The sequence below is a fragment of the Muscardinus avellanarius genome (assembly GCF_963383645.1).
Source record: "Muscardinus avellanarius genome assembly, chromosome: 18".
Lineage (NCBI taxonomy): Eukaryota > Metazoa > Chordata > Mammalia > Rodentia > Gliridae > Muscardinus > Muscardinus avellanarius.
The window spans coordinates 48,473,206-48,495,711 of record NC_137804.1 but is presented as its reverse complement, the minus strand read 5'-3'; the positions used below and the strand labels follow the sequence as shown (position 1 = coordinate 48,495,711).

Genomic DNA, 22,506 nt, shown 5'->3' with positions numbered 1-22,506 from the left:
GGAGAGAGGAGAGAGAGAAGAGAGGAGAGGAGAGAGGAGAGGGGAGGGAGAGAGAGAAGAGAGGAGGGAGAGAGAGAAGAGAGAAGAGAGGAAAGGAGAGAAAGAGGAGAGAGGAGAGGAGGGAGAGAGGAGAGAGAGAAGAGAGAAAAGAGGAGAGGAGAGGAGAGAAAGAGGAGAGAGGAGAAGAGAGGAGAGGAGAGAGAGAAGAGAGGAGATAAAAGAGAGGAGAGGAGAGGAGAGAGAGAAGAAAGAGAAAGAGAAGAGAAGGAGAGGAGAGAAAAAGAGGGAGAGAGGAAATGTTATTACGACTCAAAGGCAGAGGTCTGTGTCCCGGTTTGAGGGTCAGATGAGCCCCGCTCTGCCTCGGAGGGCTCTGTGCGGGCAGGAGGCCAGCGTGGCGGCCGGGCACCTCCTGCCTGCTGGGCGGCCGTGTCTGGGCAGTCCCTTCCCGGGCCCGCCCTGGCTGGCGCTTCGAGGCCCAGAGTGGACTGACTTGTGCGATGGCAGGTCCCCTTCCCTCGAGCCCCCCGGCCCCACAGCCTGGTGCCTCCCCAGATAGATACCCAGCAAGCTGCCTTGCCCACAAGAGCAAAACAGCCCAGCTCTGGTGCTACGGGTTAGGATAGGAAGCTAAAAGTTTGTGATAGGGGGACGGGTAGACCGCGGCAGGGACAGCGCCCCGGACGCCCCCCTGGCTGGGCAGATGCGGACTCTAGGAGGGGAGTCAGCGCTCATGTGAGTGAGAGGGGTGGCGTTAGAGACCTCGCCCCGGCTGGGGACACCCCTTCTCCCCAGCACCTCTCTGTCTCCTGCCCCTGCCGTGGGGGCTAAAAGCCTCTTTGGAATCTGAGACAGGATGATCATAGGTTCAAGGTCAGCCTCAGCAACTTAGTGAGACCCTGTTTGCTTTTTCTTTCTTTCCTTTTTTTTTTTTTTTTCTTTTTGTGCGACACCTGGGAGGGAACCCAGGCACATTCAACCTCCCAGTTAACACCCCTAACCCTATTATAGTTGTTATTTTATTTTATTTTGAAACAGGGTCTTCCTAGCCTAATTAATGAAAGTCTTACTATTTGCTGAGGCTGTCCTCAAAGCTGCGATCCTCTGGTTTCAGCCTCTCAATTCCTGAGATTACAAGCATGTGCCGCCACACTTGGCTCTGTTTCAGAATTTAAGAAGGGGGCTGGGGGCGTAGCTCAGAAGTACGATGCCCCTAGGTTCAGTCCCCTGTACCGACACAGGGAGGCAGGCAGGCAAGCTGGCTCTTAGAATTTTCACCTAGCAAAGCATGGAAAAAATAAAATGCCAGGCATGGTGGCGCACGCTTGTAATCCCAGCATTTGAGAGGCTGAGACAGGAGGAACGCAGTTCGCAGCCAGCCCCCAGCTACTTAGCGTGGCCCTTTGCAACTCAGTGAGACCCTGTTTCAAAAGCCGGGCGTGGTGGCGCGCCCTTGTAAGTCCAGCATTCGGGAGGCTGAGACCAGAGGATCGTGGTTCGTGGACAGCCTCAGCTACTGAGTGAGGCCCTCTGCAACTCAGTGAGACCCGGCTTCAAAATAAAAATAATAAAAATTAGGGCAGGGGGTGTAGCTCAGAGGTCAAATGCCCCTGGGTTCCATCCCCAGACACTAAATAAATAAATAAATAAATAAATAAATAATTTAAAAAATAAAAAGACTAAAAAATAGGACTAGGAGTGTAGCTCCGAGCTCCGCAGTAGAATACCCCTGGGTTCCATCCCCAGACCCTAAAAAATAAAAAAGAGAGAGAAAATCTATTTGTCATTGGGTCACCTATGCCTCAGATGGTCTCTTCTTTCTTTTCTCTCTCTCTCTCTCTCTCTCTCTCTCTCTCTCTCTCTCTCTCTCTCTCTTCAGCTACTCAAGGCTTCTACTGAGCACCCCCTTCCTTTCCTCTTAAACCCATGGAAGTCCTCAGTATCCTACCAAGAAAGGGCCCCACACTTGCTGTGGCCTTTGAATCGCTGTCTCCTGACCCCCCTCTTTAAAGCTACCATCTGCAGCTCTCTCTGCGTACCACCCAGCCCCCGGTCACCAGCGCTCTGCCTCTGACCAGACTGTACAAATATTCCATATTTATCCAGCCTCGGGGAGCAGTGCCTGCATCCGCCGGCCGTTGCTAGGGCAACCGTGCTCTCGCCCGCGCGCGCGCAGTGTAAACAGCCCTATAAACAGACCGGGCTGTGGCAGCCGCAGACGCACACCCCCTCCGAGCAGCGCCTAAAGGGCTTCTTAGGCCAGGGATAAAACGCAGCAACGCTCAGATGGCGAGCACAGAGCCCTTTTCCAGATGTTTCGAGTTCGGGAGCCGTGCCCAGGACCATCTGACATACTTGATGTACACCAAGGGCCATGTTGGCCGGCCCCCACGCCCTTAGCTCGTCCTCTGCAAGGTCTGGTCCTGGAAGCAGGTTCCCCGATCACACCTAAGCATATCTGAGTGGAGAAGCGCCCAGAGGAGCTAGGAAGCCCAGCCCGGCCGACAGGGAGGGATGGCGCTGCCCTGCACCCAGCCAGGGACCCTGGCGGCCAGGGCTGCCAGCTTGCTTGCTTTGGGACCCCTGGCGAGCCAGCGAGGGAGCCGATAGGGGGCGAGAACACGCCATGAGCCTCAGGGCCCCTTCTTGGGCGGACCTAGGCAGAGACCCCCGGCAAAGTGGGAGACGGGCTTTCAGATGTAATAATAAAAAGACGGTCAGGAGCAGGTGGCGGGCCCAGGCCAGAGCACTCTGCCTCTAAAAGCCCTAGGAGGCGGGTTAAGCCCCCAGCGGTGCTGCGGGACAGAGCTGAGCTGGGTACCGAGAGAAACAGCTGCCTGCAGGGATTGCACAGCTGCCTCTGCAGAACTTGGACTTGGGCAGAAGGGGACTTGGCGCCTGGCCACGCCCCGGAAGGGGTGGAGCTGGGAAATGGCAGCTGGTGCAGACAGAGTGGGTGGAGCCGCAGCATCCCGCCTCTTGCTAGCCCCGCCCCCTGGCCCTTGCTCTCCGCGCCTGGGACCAGATGGAGCCCCTGCTCACCTCGGGCCCCTGGCTTCGGGTTGTCCCCATCAGAGTCCCTTCAATCCCTGAGGCCGGATTCCTGCATGAAGACGCCCCCTCTTAGTTTGGGGAAGAGCCGACCAGAAAAGAATTGCCTCCTGCCTCACTGTGCCCGGGCCCTAGTGACACAGAGGTGAACGGAGGAGCAGCCGGGCACCTGTTGTTCCTGTGGCACACCCCCACCCCTTTGTTTCTTGGCGATACCTCTCTAGACAAGTCCCTATCGGCTGTCCCTTGAGAGTTCAGGCTCAGGAGCCTAGGCCACTAGGCTTAGATAGAAGGGACACTGGGATCCTTCCGCAGAGGTCTTTGGAAGTCCCTGTGCACCTTGAGCCTGCTTTCTCGACGCTGACCCCCCCAGGCAGGGCCCAGCAGCCCCTTGTTGCCATCTTGCCCGTTTACCCACTTTCCTGGCAGAAGCCCGCAGAGATACAGCATCTCCCACTCCTTGGCCCCGCCCACATCCCTAGGCCCCGCCCACCCACTACCATGTGGCCTCCCACTCCTAGGCCACGCCCACAACCCCAGGCCCCACCTCCACTTGTAGGCCACGCCCAACTCCCATAGCATCTTCCACTCTGGCCCCACCCCACTCCCACACCTTTGCCCACGCCTAGGCTCCGCCCCACCCATAGGCCCCGCCCACCACATGCCCCACCTCCTCCGCTCTGCTCTGAAGGTCCCTTTCCCACTCCTAGGCCCCGCCAACTCCTCTATGGTCGCCCACTCCTAAGCCTCAGCCAGTTCTGGGAGCTGTGAGATTCAGATTTTTGCTGGCCAGGGGGTGGCTTTAGTTGCACCCCAGGGCGATAGCAGAGGATGGCGCCCCCCTCCCCGGGGAGATTGATTTCCACACCCAAAGAGGACCAAAGAGGGGCGGTGTCCTGACAAGCCCTGCCCGGGGTTCTTCTCGCTTAGAGCGGAGCTTCCCCCACCAAAAGTTGAGGTCCGTCCACTGTTTCTTTCTTTTCATTTTTAGGCTTCTGTGGTGCGTTGTCATTGAACATCACAGTGCACACACCCAGGCACACGGCCCTCGTGTACTTAACCTCTTTAACACCCCCGCCCGGCGCCCCCGCCTGCCCGGTACACTTGGGGAGATTGGTAGCAATGCCTTCGCCACTTTCCCGTTTTTTTCCGCCGCCTGGGTCTACCCGGGCTGCCTCGAGGAAGGTCGGGGCGGCTTCTGAGCACAGAAATGTGTCTTCCGTCTGGACCTGGACGTCCAGGTCAGGCACTGGCAGATTCGGGGTCTGGAGAGCTCCCCTGGCTGGTGGGTGGTGCCTCCTTCCCTGTGTCTGTACGTGTTAGGAGGGGCAACAAGCCCCTCTGGGCTTCACTGATGGGTCCCTATCGTGAAGGCAGAAAACGCATGATGTAATTAACCCCAAAGGCCTCTCCCCCTAACACACGCACCTTGGGGGTCAGCCTCATTTCTGACTCTGTGGATATAACCTTGGGTAGGTTACTTAAACTTCTACCTCTGTTTTCCTCATCTGAAAAAATGGGACTAATAATACAGACCTGCCTGAAACCGTGGAACGATTAAATAAGTCTACAGATAAGGGCTTCAAACAGTCCTTCATCAAATTATGGTTATTGCAGACCGAGGTTTCCTCGTCTGAAATGCCCGGGACTAGACTCATTTCAGATTTTGGACATTGTCAAACTTTTGAATGCTTGCATATATGTAGTGAGAGATTGGGGAAGGGGGCCAAGCCCTTTGTGTTTCCTGCACATCTTAAACATATAGCCCAAAGATAATTTATAAAACTTTTTTTTTTTTTTGCATTGCTAGGAACCCAGCAATCTACCTCCAAGCTACGCCTCCAGCCCTATTTTTTATTCTTTATTTTGAAACTGGGTCTGACTGAGTCTCAAAGGGCCTCACTGAGTAGCTGAGGCTGACAGTGAACCTGGATCCACCTGTCTCAGCCTCTCAAATTCTGGGATTATAAGCGTGCGCCACTACGCCTGGCTATAAAATATTTTTAATTTGCGCAGAAAGCCAAATTTCACTGCGTGGAATTTTCCACTTGGGGGATGTCAAGTTGAGGCTCAAAACGTTGTAGGTTTGGGAACATTTTCAATTTGGGTTTAGGGGATTAGGGGATCCTCACCCTGTATTACTATTCGTTAGGGGAAAAATGTGTCCCCAGGAGAATTCGGAAAGAGGCCATTTCAGCGCAGAATCTCTGCGATGGGCTCACGTGAGCTTGGTGTGGGCTGACCAGCAGAGCATCTTGGAATCGATGGGATGTCACTTACGTTGCCATGGCTTCGCCGGTGCCTCCTGAGCCAAAATGCACAATGTGTTTTCCACACGCGGCGTGGTGCGATGCTCTGAGCAGCTCCTCAGCCTCTCCGTGTGTCTTACTTCCGCAGGGATCGACCAAGGTCAAATGACCTACGACGGCCAACACTGGCACGCCACCGAAACCTGCTTTTGCTGTGCCCACTGCAAGAAATCCCTCCTGGGCCGGCCGTTCCTGCCCAAGCAGGGCCAGATTTTCTGTTCCCGGGCCTGCAGTGCCGGCGAGGACCCCAACGGCTCCGACTCCTCCGATTCCGCCTTCCAAAACGCCAGAGCCAAGGAGTCCCGGCGCAGCGCCAAGATCGGCAAGAACAAGGGCAAGACGGAGGAGGCCCTGCTGAACCAGCACGGCCAGGTGCAGGCGAGCGCCAGCCGGCTGTCGGCCGACGTGGACCCCCTGTCGCTGCAGATGGACTTGCTCAGCCTGTCCAGCCAGACGCCCAGCCTCAACCGGGACCCCATCTGGAGGAGCCGGGACGAGCCGTACCACTACGGGAATAAACTAGAACAGAACCAGTCCCAGAGCCCCCTGCAGCTTCTCAGCCAGTGCAACATCAGAACTTCCTACAGCCCCGGGGGCCAGGCGGCCGGCGCCCAGCCCGACATGTGGCCCAAGCATTTTGGTAACCCCAAGAGAAGCGCGTCCCTGGCCATGAAGGGCCACGGCGGCAGCTTCATTCAGGACTGCCGGGAGGATTACTACCCGGGCAGGCTCAGATCCCAGGAGAGTTACAGCGACATGTCCAGCCAGAGCTTCGGTGAAACCCGCGGCAGCATCCAGGTCCCCAAATACGAGGAGGAGGAGGAGGAGGAGGAGGCTGGGGGCATGTCCGCGCAGCAGTGTCGGACCCGCCACCCCATCAACTCCTTGAAGTACACAGAAGACATGACACCCACGGAACAGACCCCGCGCGGATCCATGGAGTCCCTGGCTCTGTCTAACGCAACAGGTAGGTGGCGGTCTCCGCAGACGCAAAGTCAGGGGGCATCTCTGGGCCACCCGGCGCTGGTCCCTGGGACCTTAGAGTCGCTCTAAGACCAGGCTGCTGGGGAAGGGTAACTTGCGTCTCAAATGGCTTCTGTCTTTGCTGGGGTTCTCTGCGTCGAGGGTCTACCTGCCCGCGGGTGTGGAGGGCATGTCCCGGGAGAAGGGAAGGGAGGGGGACAGGCAGGGTGGGCTGCAGGAGTCGTCCAGCCAGCCATGCTTCCTGGGGTCCGCTCCGGCCTCTCCTGGAGGGGCTCGGGAGGATGTCCCTTCCCTTTCCATGCCAGTCAAAATCAAGTCTGAGCCAGGCGTGGTGGTGCATACTTGTAATCCCGGCACTTAGGAGGCTGAGACAGGAGGGTCACAGTTCACTGACCGCCTTGACTATTTAGTGAGGCCCTCTGTAACTCAGTGAGTCCCTATTTCCAAATAAAGAATAAAAATTCAGGCTGGGGGCATAGGTCAGAGGTAGAATGCCCCTGAGTTCCATGCCCAGGACTGCGAAAGAAAGGAAAGAAAGAAAGAAAGAAAGAAAGAAAGAAAGAAAGAAAGAAAGAAAGAAAGAAAGAAAGAAAGAAGAAGAATCGCATCTGGCTGGGGGGTGGGGCTGGGCAGAGGTTGTGGGTATAGGCGTGGACAGGCCAGCTGCTGGCATTTGGGAGAAAAGGCAGCCGTGTGCGGGTGGCGGTGTGCACCACCCTCGGGGGCCCGGATGGCTTCCGCAGAGAATCTGAGCCCCAATATCTCTGCAGCAGCCAATGTTACTGAGTAGAGGAAGACGTAGGCACACCAAGAGAGAGCAGGCAGGCTGAGCAGGACACAGGTGGACAGAGAGGATTGTATACCTGCTTCTCCAACAAAGCTGCCCAGCTGGTTCCTGGAGACCGTCTAAGACGGTAGCATTAGGAACGTGGTCAGGGTGGGCTCACCTACGGGGTGACATCCAGGTGCACGGTCGGGGGCCCAGCCCAGGGTGCTACAGAGCGCACGTGGGGAAACATCTGTGGTGTGTGCTTTATAACTGGGCAACATGTTGGTCCCCAGTGGACGGGAAATAAAAGACTGGTCCTACATCACCGATGGCTTTGAAAGTAAAATGCTAAGATGCGCTAAGTACACCTGTCCCTTTAAGAGCGGGACACCAGAGACCCACGAATCTTCCCCATGTAACAGGGGTCCCAGAGTCAAAGGTGTCGTAGAGCTCGGGGTCCCTCCATTGTCAAAGGTATTCGCTAGAGATTGGGATGAACTTGAGCGTCAGCCCCCGCTGCAGGGAACAGCGCCAGCCGGGCCCAGCCACCCCTCGGTATGCGCGGGGATATTTATTTATTTGACTAACACTTAAATAGCTCTCACCACGTGCTAGTGATTATTCTAGGTACGTTACAAGTGTCATCTCGCTTAATCAACTTGTCACAGCACTCTATGGGGGGTATATTATCATAATTCTCATTTCCAAGGTAGAGAAACTCAGACACAGAGAGGCTGAGGGACTCACTCTGAGCTCACCCGTGCTGGAGCCTGGGGATCCACCCCTGCGTATGGGGCCCCAGAGCCCGGTGCCTGGCCACACCAGGCCGCTCATCTAAGAAGAGCTCATATGGCTGTATTTTCTCGTTTTTCTAGAGCAGTTAAAAACATGGATTATAAACCAGGCGTGGTGGCGTACGCTTATAATCCTAGTACTTGGGAGGCTGAGACAGGAGGATCCAGGTTCATGGCCAGCCTCAGCTACTTAGTGAGGCCCTTTTGCAACTCAGTGAGACCCTGTTTCAAAATAATGAATAAAAAATAGGGCTGGGGGTGTAGCTCAGAGGTAGAATGCCCCTGGCTTCCATCCCCAGTACCTCCCCCCTAAAAAAAAATTAGTGCTAGCTGATGGCTACCTGTTCTCCAACCCAGCTGCATTTTTCTCAAAAGATTTATGTTCTATAATTAGTTAAGAGGCCAGCAGATAAAGACACATTTCAGCCTCCTCCAGAGCAGAGTTTCCGAGTTTCTCAGAGTTAGATCACCTGAATTTAGAAAACCCTCAGGGCCCTGGATTAAAACAGGGACTCCCGGTTCTCCCCCACCGAGGCCCCGCTGCAGCAGAACCCAGGCGGGGTCTGGGGATCTGCATTTAACCCTGGGATCTGGACTTTGCAGTTTAGTAGCTGTGTGACGCTGGGCGACCAACATAGCTATTCTGTACCGCAGGGTCCTCCGCTTTGAAATGAAGAGACAACAGCACCCCCACCTTGTGCACAAACTCAAGAAGTTAATATTTATAAAGGTTTATAACAGTGTCCAGTGTCCTGTAAGTGCTCATTGACAATTAGCCATTACTAATATTACCAGTATCACTAGCCATTACTAGTACTAATGGGCACCATTACCCTTGCAAGGTGCTTGGGATGCCGGGCTCAGCCACAGCAGACCAGGCCTTGCCCCGTTGACCTCATAGCCTAGGGGACTTGATAGTAACTTTCCAGCCATGCAATGTAAAGTTGAACCTGGGTCGAGTGGGGCCAGGAGCCATACAAAGGGAATACTGGTTGCCTCAGGGAGGCCAGAGATAAAGTGATACAGAGGGATAAGGGAAGGGTCACTCCAAGCAGCGGGAACCGAATGTACACATGCCCTGTGGCTGGGTGGAACACCCAGGGTGGTAATACAGAGAAGGAAATCCAGATGGTTCAGATCCACGTAGAGCTGTTTTAAGGGTTTAGCCTTCCACCAAAGGCAGTGACAAGCCCTGAAGCTGTCAGGCCAAGAAGGGAAGGAGGTGGCACAATCTGGCTTGCATTTTGAAAAGATGGCCCTGCCAGTGAGGCCAGGATCAGAGCCTTCTGTGAGATGAGGCCAGTGCCAGGGCCAGCAAGGCTGGGGTCAGAGCTTTCCTTGTGGCCAGGCCGGTGCCGGGACCTGCCAAGCTGGGACTGGAGCCTGCCGTAAGGCAAGGCCGGTGCTGGTGCCTCCGAGGCCGGGATCAGAGCCTGCCGTGCGGTGAGGCTGGTGCCGGGGCCAGCGAGGATGGGATCGGAGCCTGCCATGAGGCAAAACCAGTGTTGGGGCCTCCAGGGAATGGGATTGGAGCCTGCTGTGTGGTGAGGCCGGTACTGGGGCCTGCAAGACTGCAATAGGAGAGACTGCCATGAGGCAAGGCCGGTGCTGGGGCCTCTGAGGCAGGGATCGGAGCCTGCTGTGCGGTGAGGCTGATGCCAGGGCCAGTGAGGCCGGGATAGGAGCCTGCCATGCGGCGAGGCCAGTGCTGGGGCCGGCGAAGCCAGGATCAGAGCCTGCTGTGTGGTGAAGCCAATGCTGGGGCCAACGAGGCCAGAATTGGAGCCTGCCATGCGGTAAGGCCGGTGCTGGGGCCGGCGAGGCCAGGATCAGAGCCTGCCGTGCAGTGAGGCTGATGCCAGGGCCAGCGAGGCCAGGATTGGAGCCTGCTGTGCAGTGAGGCTGATGCCGGGGTGAGCGAGGCCAGGATTGGAGCCTGCCATGTGGCAAGACCGGTGCTGAGGCCAGTGAGGCCAGAATTGGAGCCTGCCATACAGTGAGGCTGATGCCGGGGCCAGCGAGGCCGGGATAGGAGCCTGCTATGAGGCAAACTGGTGTTGGGGCTTCCAAGGAATGGGATTGGAGCCTGCGGTGTGGTGAGGCCGGTACCGGGGCCTGTGAGGCCAGGATAGGAGAATGCCATAAGGCAAGGCCGGTGCTGATCCTGGGGCTTCCGAGGCTGGGTTTGGAGCCTGCCAGGTGGTGAGGCCAGTACTGGGGCCAGCAAGGCTGGGATCAGAGCCTGCCATGTGGCAAGGCCAGTGCTGGGGACTTCGAGAGTGGGATTGGAGCCTGCAATGTGGCATCCACAGGGAAATATCACAGAAAATAAAAAATCAGATGCTTCCCCCAATATGTAAAATCTAGGAAGAAATGAGTAATAGGAGGAAATCTAGTTGAAGAAGGGGCCCTATGGAGGAGCAATTAAGGTGACCTATCAGAGGGGACAGGAGGGGGGAGGATGGAATCTCTTTAAAGCACATGATGTACTTAAACAAATATATCAAAGTCAATCACTAAATCAAGCATGGGATCGAGGGAGGGGGAGGGAATGGGATGGGGATTGGATAAAGGCTAATTGGGTGATGTGTGCTTGTATATCCTCACAAATCTTGAATTCCATTGTGATGTTTGACTACAGTGAACCAATAAAAATATATTTTAAAAAAAGAAATAAAAAAAAAAGAAAAGATGGCCCTGCTACCATGGGGCCATAGGATCAGAGAGGGATTGGAGAGGGACAAGCATGGATCCAGGGAGGCCCATTAGAAGGCAGAACTGTGCAATCCAGGCAGGAGGTGGGTTACAGTATCCCCAGCATAAGCAGTGGGGAGTCCCAGTAGAGGAAGGTAGTAACAGCGACATTGGAGAGGAAATCGGTAGAGGTATACCATGTTCATGGAGGAAGGTCCTGAGAGGCAGAGGTAGGTGGGTTTGTGAAATACCAGAAGTAGATCACAGTTTTCCCGCTCCGTGACAGCTGACCCTGGCTAGCTCCCACTGAGTCAGGTGCAGGCGAGGCTGCCCAGGCATGAGGGGTCACAGCAGGAGGAGAAGTCTGCAGACCCTGCCACCCTGATCTGTGTCAGGTTGTGAAGCTTGTGTATGCCCGCCCCACCCGGGCACCGCCTCCACACCCCTAGTCAGGCAGCGCCAGGATGAGATGTGCCGATTGCTAAGGGAAGCAGGGAACATTTCAACATCAATGGCAAAGTAGAGAAGGATTTGCCGACTCCACTGCCAGGGTCAGAAGCAGTGGCCAAGACAGCCCACTCTGCCAAGAATGTCTGAAGTGTAGTTTAGTCCCTCGTAATGCAAAACAGTTCCATATTTAATTTAGGGGACAGAACATTGCTTCTATTCTACATAGCTTGGATATCCATCCTCTAACCCAGTTTCCTTATTTCAAGAGTTGGGTAAAACCAGGCGTGGTGGTCTATGTCTGCCATCCCAGTAGTTAGGAAGCTGAGATGAGGATGGCAGGTTCGAGGCCAGCTTCAGCAACTTAGCGAGACCCTGTTTCAAAATGATAAATAAAGCCGTGCATGGTGGCACATGCCTGTAATCCCAGTACTTGGGAGACTTAGACAGGATTGCAGGTTGGCTTGAAGCCAGCCTCGGCAATTTAGTGAAACTGTCAGCAATTTAGTGAGACCTTGTTTCAAATTTTTAAAAAATAATAAAAAATAATAAAATAGTATTATTTAATAAAATAATAATAAGGGCTCAGAGTATACATCAGAGGAAGAATTTCCTTGGGTTCAATCCCCAGCATCACAATAAATAAGTAAATAAATAAATAAACAAATAAAAAATGGTTGGGTTGTCACTGGAGGACGAATGCCCCTGGGATCAATCTCCAGCATCACAATTAATTAATTAATTAATTAATTAACAAATGGCTGGGGTGTAGCTCGGAGAAAGAATGCCCACAGGTTTAATCCTCGGTATCACCTCAAAAAAAAAAAAAAAATAACAATAAGAAGTTGAGTAAGGTCCTGTCTCCAGTTGACACCCACTACTTAAGTGGCTGCCCCTCAGACCTGCTCGTGAACTGTGCAGCCTGGGTCTCTGCTCATTCCCTTCTCTGGAATTACAGATTGAAAACCTGGAACTCACCTTGGCTCCCACATCGGTCCAGGGCCGGCCAGGGCGGTGCTCAGAAACACTTTGAGATCGCCCCCCTGCACCGGTACCGCAGAACTCTGTTGTTTGCAAAGGTCAGCACCCATTTTCTGTGGGTGTAAACAACCAAGAGGTTTTTAGTCAACTGCCAAGTTCTCGGCTATTTCCTTGACGTCCTGGCCCTCCTCCACCGGCTTCGTCCCAGGATTGGCGGAGGTGGCTGCCAGCAGCTCCGGGCTGATATCCATTGGCACCAAGACAAGGGGAAATAGAAATGCCCTTCCTTTGTGATGTCTCCCAGAGTCTAAACTTGAGTCTCGCTGGCCTGATTTGGGCCACCTAACAGTTTTTAAACTGACCGCCATAGCCAAGGGGGACCTATATGCCCGGCCCCGGAACTAGACGGTGAGGTTGGTCCATCCAGACCCTAGGGCTAAGGATGAATACAGGATTCCCGAAAAGAAAATCAAGGATGAGCCGGGCGTGGTGGCGCACGCTTGCAATCCCAGTACTTGGGAGGCTCAGACTGGAGGATCGCGGTTCGCCGACAGCCTCGGCTACTTAGTGAGGCCCTCTGCAACTCAGTGAGACCCTGTTTCAAAATTAAAAAAAAAAAAATAGGGCTGGGGAGTATAGCTTGAAGGTAGAATGCCCCTGGGTTCCATCCCCAGTACTGCAAAATAAATAAATGAATAAGTGAATAAATGAATGAATGAATAAATAAATAAATAAAATAAGGCTGGGGAGTATAGCTTGAAGGTAGAATGCCCCTGGGTTCCATCCCTAGTACCACAAGTAAAAATGAAAATCAAGGTCACGTTTTTAAAGGAAGCGGGGTGGTAGGTTCTACAGAAGGCAAAAGCCTACTTTGCGATGCAGGGACCCCACCCACCTCACATCCCATCCCTCCATTTGGCACCAAATACCCACGATGTATCATAGTTTTCGTTCTGTGGAGACCAAGCTGTGGTTCTCTGGGTCCAACCATTGAGTGATTTTAACGTTGGAGTCGCAGACCACTGGGGAGGGATGTCTCGGAGGCGGGTGGCGGATGGAGCCTGACCCTCTCTCTCAGAAGTTAGGTCCGGACAAGGCTAAGAAGCACCTTTGACCGTCCCACGGAGTGTCTCCCCCCACTCCATGGTCCTCAAGAAAACTGGGCCCCCTGGTTGACACTTTAGGGTCGTGAACGCCATCCCTGGCCACAGAACAGGGGCCAGATGAGAACCAACCGAGTGGGCGTCTAGGGCGAACACACCCTCCTGTTTCTCTAGCAGGGTGGGCTTCCTGGTGTGGGGAAGGGGGGCAAAGAACCTTCTAGAACCAATGTAGGAGGAGAGCAGCAGGGGCGATAGCACAGAGCCCCCCAGAGCGCCCCCTGGTGGTCTCCACCACAAGCCCCCACCTGACCATCTTCTGGGTCCACAGGAAATTTTCCAGTGCCTTGTTTTTTTTTTTTTTATATGGGCTTGTTTTTTTTCTTGTTGTTGTTTTTTGTGTTTTGTTTTGTTTTGTTTTATTCGCAGTACTGGGGATGGAACCCAGGGGCATTCTGCCTCCGAGCTACACAGCCAGCCCTATATTTTTTTATTCTTTATTTTGAAGCAGGGTCTCACTAAGTTGCAGAGGGCCTCACTAAGTAGCTGAGGCTGGCTGCAAACCCAGATCCCCCCGTCTCCTCTTCCCAAATGCTGGGATTACAAGCGTGCGCCACCACGCCCGGCTGGGGTTTGAAAGATATATTTATAACCTCCTCGGGCGTGGGCAGTCATCTCTGTCCAGAGTAAGTAACCGTGGCAGCTGACAGTGGAGGAAAGGTTGCTGAGTTTATTCATTTTATTACTGAAAAAGCAACCCTAGAAAATAGGATCATAGGAGGCGGAGGTGGGGCCGGGGTGCCGGCGCGCTTCAGGCTGGGGCGAAGGAGTGTGTGGAGTGAGTCTGTCACGAAGGTCTGCACCTGTCCCTCGGAGCTCGTGGGTCTGGATACCTTAGAAAGGGAATTGAAAGCCGGGCGTGGTGGCTTTTTAATATGTGAACAATTTTAATATGTGAACAATTAAAATATAGAAGATGCCAAGCATGGTGGTACACACACACAATATATATATATATATATTTTTTTTTTGGTGGTGGTAGTACTGGGGATGGAACCCTTCTACCTCTGGGCTATACTCCCAGACTATTTTATATTTTATTTGGAAACAGGTCTCTTAAGCCAGCGAGGCTGGCTTTGAACCTGCACAATCCTCCTGGCGAGACCCTGTTTTAAAAAATAAAAAGAATAGGCCAGGCGTGGTGGCGCACGCTTGTCATCCCCGCGCTTGGGAGGCGGAGACAGGAGGATCGCGCATGTTCGAAGCCAGCCACGTGCACTGGCTTAGGAGACCCTGTTTCCAAATAAAAATGTAAAAATAGGTCTGGGAGTGTAGCCTGGAGGTAGAGGGGCTTCCAGGAACCCCAGTACCAAAATAAATAAATAAATAAATAAATAAATAAATAAATAGAATAAAAAATAGGACCAGGGGTGTCTTGGCCCTGAAACTTGGGTTTTCATGATTTAGTTTGATTTTTTCTTTGTTTTTTTCATTTTGTTTTGTTTTTGTGGCACAGGTGGTTAAACCCAAGGGCTCTCTACCACTGAGCCACACCCTCCCACTCCTTGCAACTTTTTTATTTTATTTATTTTTATTTAGAGACAGTGTCTCGCTAAGTTGCCAGGCACTAACCTGTGATACATGTACTGGGATACATGATTTTGTTTTTAATATGTGAACAATTAAAATATAGAAGATGCCCGGCATGGTGGTACACCCCTATAATTCCAGTACTTGGGAGGCTGAGGCAGGAGGATGGCAGATTTGAGGATAGTCTCAGCAACTTAGCGAGACCCTTTTTCCAAATAAGAAATAAGCCGGGTGTGGTGGCGCATGCTTGTATTCATAGCATTCGGGAGGCTGAGACAGGAGGATCAAGGTCCGCGAACAGCCTCAGCTACTTAGTGAGGCCCTCTGCAACTCAGTGAGACCCTGTTTCAAAATAAAGGAGAGAAAAAAAAAAAAGGCTGGGGATATAGCTCGGAGATAGAATGCCCCCCTGGGTTCTATCCTTAGTACTGCAGAAAAAAATAAAAATAAAATAGGATCTGGGCATGGTGGTGCATGCTTGTAATCCCAGTACTTGGAAGGCTGAGACAGGGATTGCACAGGTTCGAAGCCAGTCTCAGCTGCTTAGTGAGGCTCTCAGCAATTTAGTGAGACCCTGTTTCCAAACGAAATATAAAAATTAGGTCTGGGAGTGTAGCCCAGAGGTAGAAAGCCCCTGATTTCCATTCCCAGTACTACGCCCAGCTCCTCCCAGCGCTGTACTGCCATCTGTGCCCCCTCCCTACCTCCAAGCCAGCCCTTGACCCATTACGTGGAGGCGGCCTCCCCAAATCCAGATGAGCTCTCACGTCTGTGGGTTCTACGCCACCACAGACTCTAAGCAAAAGCCTAGCATTGTCCATACAACTAACAGCTTAAAACCTGCATGCCGAATGTCCCATTCCGTCGGCTAAAGCCAGCATATTTCCTCCATTTTCTGTGTTCCAGAAAAAAGAAAAGAAAAAAAAAAAAGCCTATCTTGCTGTTTCAGAAAATAGCCTTTCTCAACTGTCTGCCACCCAAGCATTCTGCCGTTCTGGTTTGCAGAACATCGAGCCCCCATCTTCTCTCGTTTAAGTTATTTTTCCCGTGTAGAACGAGGAGAGGCGAAACCTTGTGCGTTTTGCTACTTGCCTGGTGGAGCAGAGCCTGCATTCTGTGCAGGTTTGTTCTCTGAACACATCCTGCCTCTCAGCCGCGCCAAGTCTGAGGGATTTTTGATTCCTAGGGTCACTGCTCCAGCCTCATCTGAGCTCCCCGAGGCTGTTATCAATCCAGAGGCACCTGTGGGGATTTGTGTCCGACTCCGACAGCGGTTTTTGGTGACAGCGGCCCTGGCAATGATCCTGTACTTTCTAGCAGGGAGCAGGCTGAACCTGGCCAGGGTTTCTTGTCCTGGCAGGAGCCGACTTCCCCATGGCTGTCTTTTAAATCAGACGTGCCAGATTCAAAAGGCAGAGAAGACCAGGTCAGACTGTAATTGTGCCTTTTCCGGGTGAGCAGGTTGGGCTCACAGCGGGAAGTGGGAGACGACTGTTGTAGCTTACCCATTTTCTTTCTTTCTTTATATTTGGATTCTGAGGCCCAGATAGAGAGATGAGGGGACATCCCTTCACCTGGCTGGCTCTGCACCTGCACGCTCTCACGGGTGCTACCGAGCGGAGGTGGGGAGGTCTAGGTCAGTGGGAGTCAGTGGCTAAGGGCGATGATTTTGCTACCCAGGGGACCTTGGGCAAGTTTGGAGACGTCACAGCTGTGTATTAAAACCATGGGTGCAGGGTATGTGTTAGCTTTTTCGAGGCTGTGCTCAGAATACCTAATGAGAATAACTCAGAACAATTTTTTTGACTCAGAGTTAGCTAGCTCCAAAGCGGAAACTTCATGGCGGCCGGGTGTGGCAGAGAAAAGCTGCTTCTGCTCCAGACAGCCAGAAATGAGGGGAGGAACCAGGGACAGAGACAGTCCCCAAGGCCACACCCCCAGCGACCTGCCTCTGCCATCCACACCCTACCTGCCGACAGTTACCACCCAGAAAATCCATCCAAATGGCCAAACCTGGATTAACCCACTGAATCAAGGTTAGAGCCTTGATTCTCAGAACATTTCTTTTTTTCCCTTTTCCTTTTTTTTTTTTTTTTTTTTTTTTTTTTTGGTACTGAAGATGGAATCCAGGGACATTCTACACCCAAGCCCCACCCCCAGCCTTAGTTTTTATTCCTTATTTTAAAACAAGGTCTCACTAAGTTGCAGAGGGCCTCACCAAGTAGCTGAGGCTGTCTGCGAACCATGATCCTCCTGTTTCAGCCTCCCAAATGATGTGATTCCAAGCTTTTCTGGAGACCTTTATGCCCACACTACAACAGGGCACACCTGGCTTCTCATAGGTAGAGGTCAGGGAGGAAGGAGAGCCGCCAAACACACTAAATGTTCCTAAGAGTTGCCTGTCTCCCCAGCTGAGAATCAGACGGCCCCATCAGCACTGTCAAGTCAGAAAGGCTGATTTAGACACAAAATTCCCCTGGAAACCATCAATCCCCATTGAAGTCATTCTGGACCACAGCAGAGAGGGCCCCCTATGTGGTGAAGGGCATTTTTTTTTTCTTTTTCTTTTTCTTTCTTTCTTTCTTTCTTTCTTTCTTTTTTTTTTTTTTTTTTTTTTTTTTTTTTGCAGTACCAGGGATGGAACCCAGGCCATTGTACCTCCGAGCCATGCCCCCAGCCCTATTTTTTAGTCTTTTTATTTTTGAAACTAGGATTATAAATGTGCACCACCATGTCCGGCCTTTTGAGGGGGCATTTAAGAAGCCCCCCACCCCCGCAGAGGAAGGGGCTCTTTTTTTTTTTTTTTTCTTCCTGGTCTGGCCCCAGCGGCAGCACATCTCCAGATTGAACCTGGTTGCCCCCCTTACCTCTCTGGCTGTGTGACCTCAGGCCCCAGGGGAAAGGGGGCTCCTCTCTCCCAGTCCCTCAGCCTCCTGAGCAAGTGTGGCGTCCGCCACGCGGGGCTGCTGGGCCATGCGAGGCGATGTGGGAGCAGTTCACCCTTGCGCTGCCAGGTGCAGGGCAGGCCTGCCGTGGAAGTTATCATGACCCTTATTAGGATCCCGAGAGCCAGCCTCCCGCCACTATCTTTAACAAATATGTGATGCCCAACACACACACACACACACACACACACACACACACACACACACACACACACACCTCTGTGGCTCGGATTTCCTGGAATGCTTATGCCCTGAAAATGAGCCCTCCCTCCCTGAAATCTGACTTTTCATCTTGTCCAAGGCTACCAGAACCCAAGGCCTAATTATGGCGTGCAGCACCTATTAACGCTAATGGAGCCCAGGCTCCCGCGTGAGAGAGAGGCTGTCAGCTCACCCAGCTCCCCGCTTCCCTGCACCAAGCCCCCTCCCACCCCCAGCGTCAATTAACTTCCTCCCATTTGCCACTGCTTAGAGGAATGAATTTGTTCTCTGAGTCTGTGGAGGAGAAACAGGCCGGGCCAGGGCCCGGAGCACAGCAGACCCCAGCCCCGAAGGCTTTCCAGTGAGTCCTTATCAGGTCAGAAGAGCCCCAGCCTGTGCCTCTGTGTCAAGCTCGGCCCCTCTGCGGGGAGGGGCGGCCAGGCTGTCGCCATTCACTCCCAGACCTATTTTATATTTTTATTTGGAAACAGGGTCTCTTAAAGCCAGCGCGGCTGGCTTCGAACCTGCGCGATCCTCCTGTCTCCGCCTCCCAAGCGCGGGGATGACAAGCGTGCGCCACCACGCCCGGCACTTCATCATGCTTTCTAAGAGCCCATTTGATTGGGCACCGGTTGGAAAGATGTAAGATAGATGCTAAGAGGCTCCGGCACTGGTTCTCAACTTTGGATGCCAGCCCCGTTGGAATCATTGGGGAGTTTAAAAGTCTGCCAGACGCACACTTGTCATCCCCGCGCTTGGGAGGCGGAGACGGGAGGATGGCGCAGGTTCGGAGCCAGCCTCGCTGGCTTAAGAGACCCTGTTTCCAAATAAATAAAAAATATAAAATAGGTCTGGGAGTGTCACCCGGAGGTAGAAGGGCTTCCAGGAACCCCAGTACCACCAAAATAAATAAATAAATAAATAAATATCTGGCACCCAACCCGAGCAGGGGTCCACATTCGAGTCCCCAACCGTCCTCCAGGCAGACAGCATTGAGAACCTGTAGATTGAGGTAAATCCAAATTCTTCATCACCCGTCTGTTTTTCTACCTTCGGAGATAATTTATGACCAGCTGTGCCTCTAGTGCCCTGGGGTGTCTCTGCCTGCCTGCCCCTGTCTCCGAATTAGCACACGTCGTAGCGGGAGAGCCCATCCATGAACGTACCACATATTCTCCAGTAACTGGGCTGTAGCACACTCCACCCAGAGCACCTCGACACCGCAGAGGGCGCAGCGTGACGTTGCGTTGCCGAGACATCTTGAGAGTCACACAGACCCCACGCCGCTCTCTCTGCTCTCTTACAGACCGTGCGTGTGTCAGGGAAACGCTCTGAGCCTGGATTTCCTTCCGTCTAAAAGCTCTTTTATTGGGTTCAACCAGAAGGCACTACAGTGCCTGATCGCACTTAAAAATATCTGTTCGTTTTCTCAGCAGAGATAGATACACAGACTCTGACGCTGTAATAGCCAAGGGCGGAGATGAAGAGGTCGGTAAAGTGGGGTGAGCGCCCGCCCCAGTTAGAGCGGTAATCCTCATTCTAGAGGTGAGAGAAGGGCTCATCAAGGCGGCGAGAGGATGGACGGGTGAGCGGCGGGCAGCGCGGAGGTGTCACCCGCCTGCACTCGGCACCAAGGCTTTGAACAGCCCTCCTTGAACCACAAGCTCTTGGAGGGCGCTCTTGGTGACATTAGCCCCTTATCGTGGCTGATAAAAGGGGATGACAGAAAGCGCCAGCCTTTCTCTGCTAGGAAGATTTCTTCCTAGAGACATCCTGAGCCAGGTTGACTGCCTGCTGTAGCCATCTCTAAAAATCACCTTGCAGAGGCCTGGCGTGGTGGCGCACGGCTGTAATCCCCGCGCTTGGGAGGCAGAGACAGGAGGATCGCGCTGGTTCAGAGCCAGCCTCGCTGGCTTAAGAGACCCTGTTTCCAAATTTAAAAAATGTAAAATAGGTCTGGGTGTGTAGCCCAGAGGTAGAAGGGTTTTCAGGAACCCCAGTACCACCAAAAAAAAAAAAAAAAATCATCTTGCAGCTGGGCATAATGGCACACACTTGTCATCCCAGCATTTGGGAAGCTGAGATAGGAGCATCGTGGTTCCCTGACAGCCTCAGCTACTTAGTGAGGACCTTTGCAACTCAGTGAGACCCTGTTTCAACTGGGGGTGTAGCTTGGAGGTAGAATAATGCCCCTGGGTTCCATCCCAGTACCACACACACAAAAAAAAGTAATGATTCAGCCTGGTGTGGTGATGTGCGCTGGTAAGCCCAGTGCTTGGGAGACTGAGATGGGAGGATTGCAGGTTCGAGGCCAGCCTCAGCAACTTAGCAAAACCCTATCTTTATAAAATAAAAATATATATATATGATAGGGCTGGGAATATAGCTCATAGGTAGAATGCCCCTAGGTTCAAGCCCCAGCATCAAATAAGAGAGAGAACGATTCAGCTGAGTGCCTCTCAAGCCTTTTCAAAAACAATAAATAAATAAGGCGCACCCTCTTGTAAGCAGACTCAGCGTGAGGCACCCGCTCCTCACACTTCCATCCCTCCCGAGCTGCTGGTGACTGACACTTGGGTTCTGTGCGGAGCTTCAGGTCCTTCAAACATACCCCGGGTGACAAAGACCTACCGTCACAGCAGAGCTAACAGCTGGGTGCCTTTTAAGTGGGACACGTGTGAACTGCTGGTGGATAATTTCCCTGGTTAATCTTTGCCACGGTGCTGTGACGCGTGTGTCATAGTCTCCGTCCCACAGATGAGGAAACCGGGCCTCGGAGGCGGCAGGACCGTCCACCTGCAGGGGCTCGAACCCCGCGCCCCCGCGCTGAAGTCCTGGATTCTAATAATCACCCTGTGGCTCTCAATTGCTGGATCTTCACGCCCGAACCTCTCCCGGAGATACACATAACCATGTCCGGAGACAATGTTGGTGGCCTTGAGAAGGGAGGATGTTCCTGGAGTCCAGGGGTAGAGGCAGAAAAATCTGTTCAACACCTTAATCTTGTAAACACCTTAAATATGCTAAGCAGGCCAGCCCCACAGCAGAGAACTGCCCAGCCTTGAATATCATAATATCAGTGGCACGGATACTGCATAACCCCGAACAGCTGAGCAACGCTGGGGAAAAAGGGTGGTATTGTGAAAATATTAATTATAATTATGTTTTTTATTTATTAATTTATTTATTTATTGTGGTCCTGGAGATAGGACCCAGGGGCCTTCCACCTCTAGGCTATACTCCCAGACCTATTTTATATTTGGAAACAGGGTCTCACTAAGTTATTGAGAGCTTCACTAAGTAGCTGAGGCTGTCCTCGAACCGCGATCCTGTCTCAGCCTCCCAGATGCTAGGATGACAAGCGTGCGCCACCACGCCCGGCTGAAAGTCAGGGATTTTAAGCATGCGCAAAGCCCAGAACAGCTCTGTCGGCCCAGGAGCCGGATGGAGCCAGGTCAGGCCCGGTCTGTCGTCTCCCAGGCCTCGGGTGTCCTGTGGGCGCTCGGGTTCCAGCTATCTGAATGGTTTCCAGGGCAGTCCACCCTGGCTAAGGGCAGCCCTGCCTCTCTCTTGGCAGAGACCACACTTAGTGACAGGAGCCGGGGAATTAAGTCATCAGTCTTCCTCAGCCAAGATCTGGCGGGAGGGGTGGCGCGTCGTCCTGGAAGCCCTGCGTCTGCCGGCGGCCCGAGGCCTGGCGGGTCCCAGAACCCTCACACCTTGCTTGGCACCAGTGAGGAGCAGCTTTTGAGATTCTGAATTCCAAGGTGGCCCACGGAGAGGGGAGCCAGTGCTGGGACCCGCTGAGGCCTTCACACCTGCCTGGCTTCACGGCAGTATTGGCATCTTCAAACACACCAAAATCAACTGAAGACCTTGTTGAAAATGGAGATTCATAAAGCCGGGCGTGGTGGCGCACGCTTGTCATCCCAGCACTTGGGAGGCTGAGACTGGAGGATCGCGAGGTCCGCGGCCAGCCTCAGCTACTTAGTGAGGCCCTCTGCAACTCACTGAGACCCTATTTCAAAATAAAAAGTAAAAAATAGGGCTGGGGGTGTAGCTCAGAGGTAGAATGCCCCTGAGTTCCATCCCCAGTGCCAAAAAGAAAAAGGAAAAAAGGAAAGAAAATGGAGATTCATAGAGCGAAATTTTCCCTTAAGTCTTGATTTAGTGGGCCCGGGTCAAGGCCCAGGAACCTGCATTGGAACAAGCCCCCCAGGGGTGCTGGTGAGATGACGCCCTCCAAGAGCCGTGGCCACGGGGTCAGGAATTTCTGGGGGCCACGTGCAGACCAGCAAGGCCCACACCCACTGAGACCAGGAGACAAGTATAGACAAAAGAAAGACGCCACTTTAGATGTAACTTGACTTTAAGTTTCTTCTTTTTTATTTCTGCCAACAGACAACTCCCCCCGCCCCAATATTTCCTGATGGTGTAGGGACCTCCTAAGTATTTTCAGGCCTCCCTTTCTGGCAGCTTCATACACACACACACACACACACACACACACACACACACTTCTCTCCCTGTCCCTCGTTTTCAAAACTGACTATGCCAGCTCCCTCCCCCTCGGAGGCCTGTCCTGCCAAGTTAGGCGACAGTCATTCACCTGTTCTGCTGGGCAGGGGAATAGACACCTAT

The 22,506-nt window shown here is 53.0% G+C and overlaps 1 protein-coding gene across 1 annotated transcript in view; it reads left to right on the top strand.

Moving 5' to 3' along the window:
* PRICKLE2 (prickle planar cell polarity protein 2) overlaps nucleotides 1-22,506 on the top strand; it is a gene marked incomplete at both ends in the record, with an annotated part of 347,802 nt that overhangs the window by 303,888 nt on the left and 21,408 nt on the right. The window contains one exon of the mRNA XM_080715805.1: nucleotides 5,449-6,327. Within this exon, the coding sequence (XP_080571931.1) occupies nucleotides 5,449-6,327 (879 nt within the window). The remainder of the gene's footprint in view (nucleotides 1-5,448; nucleotides 6,328-22,506) is intronic.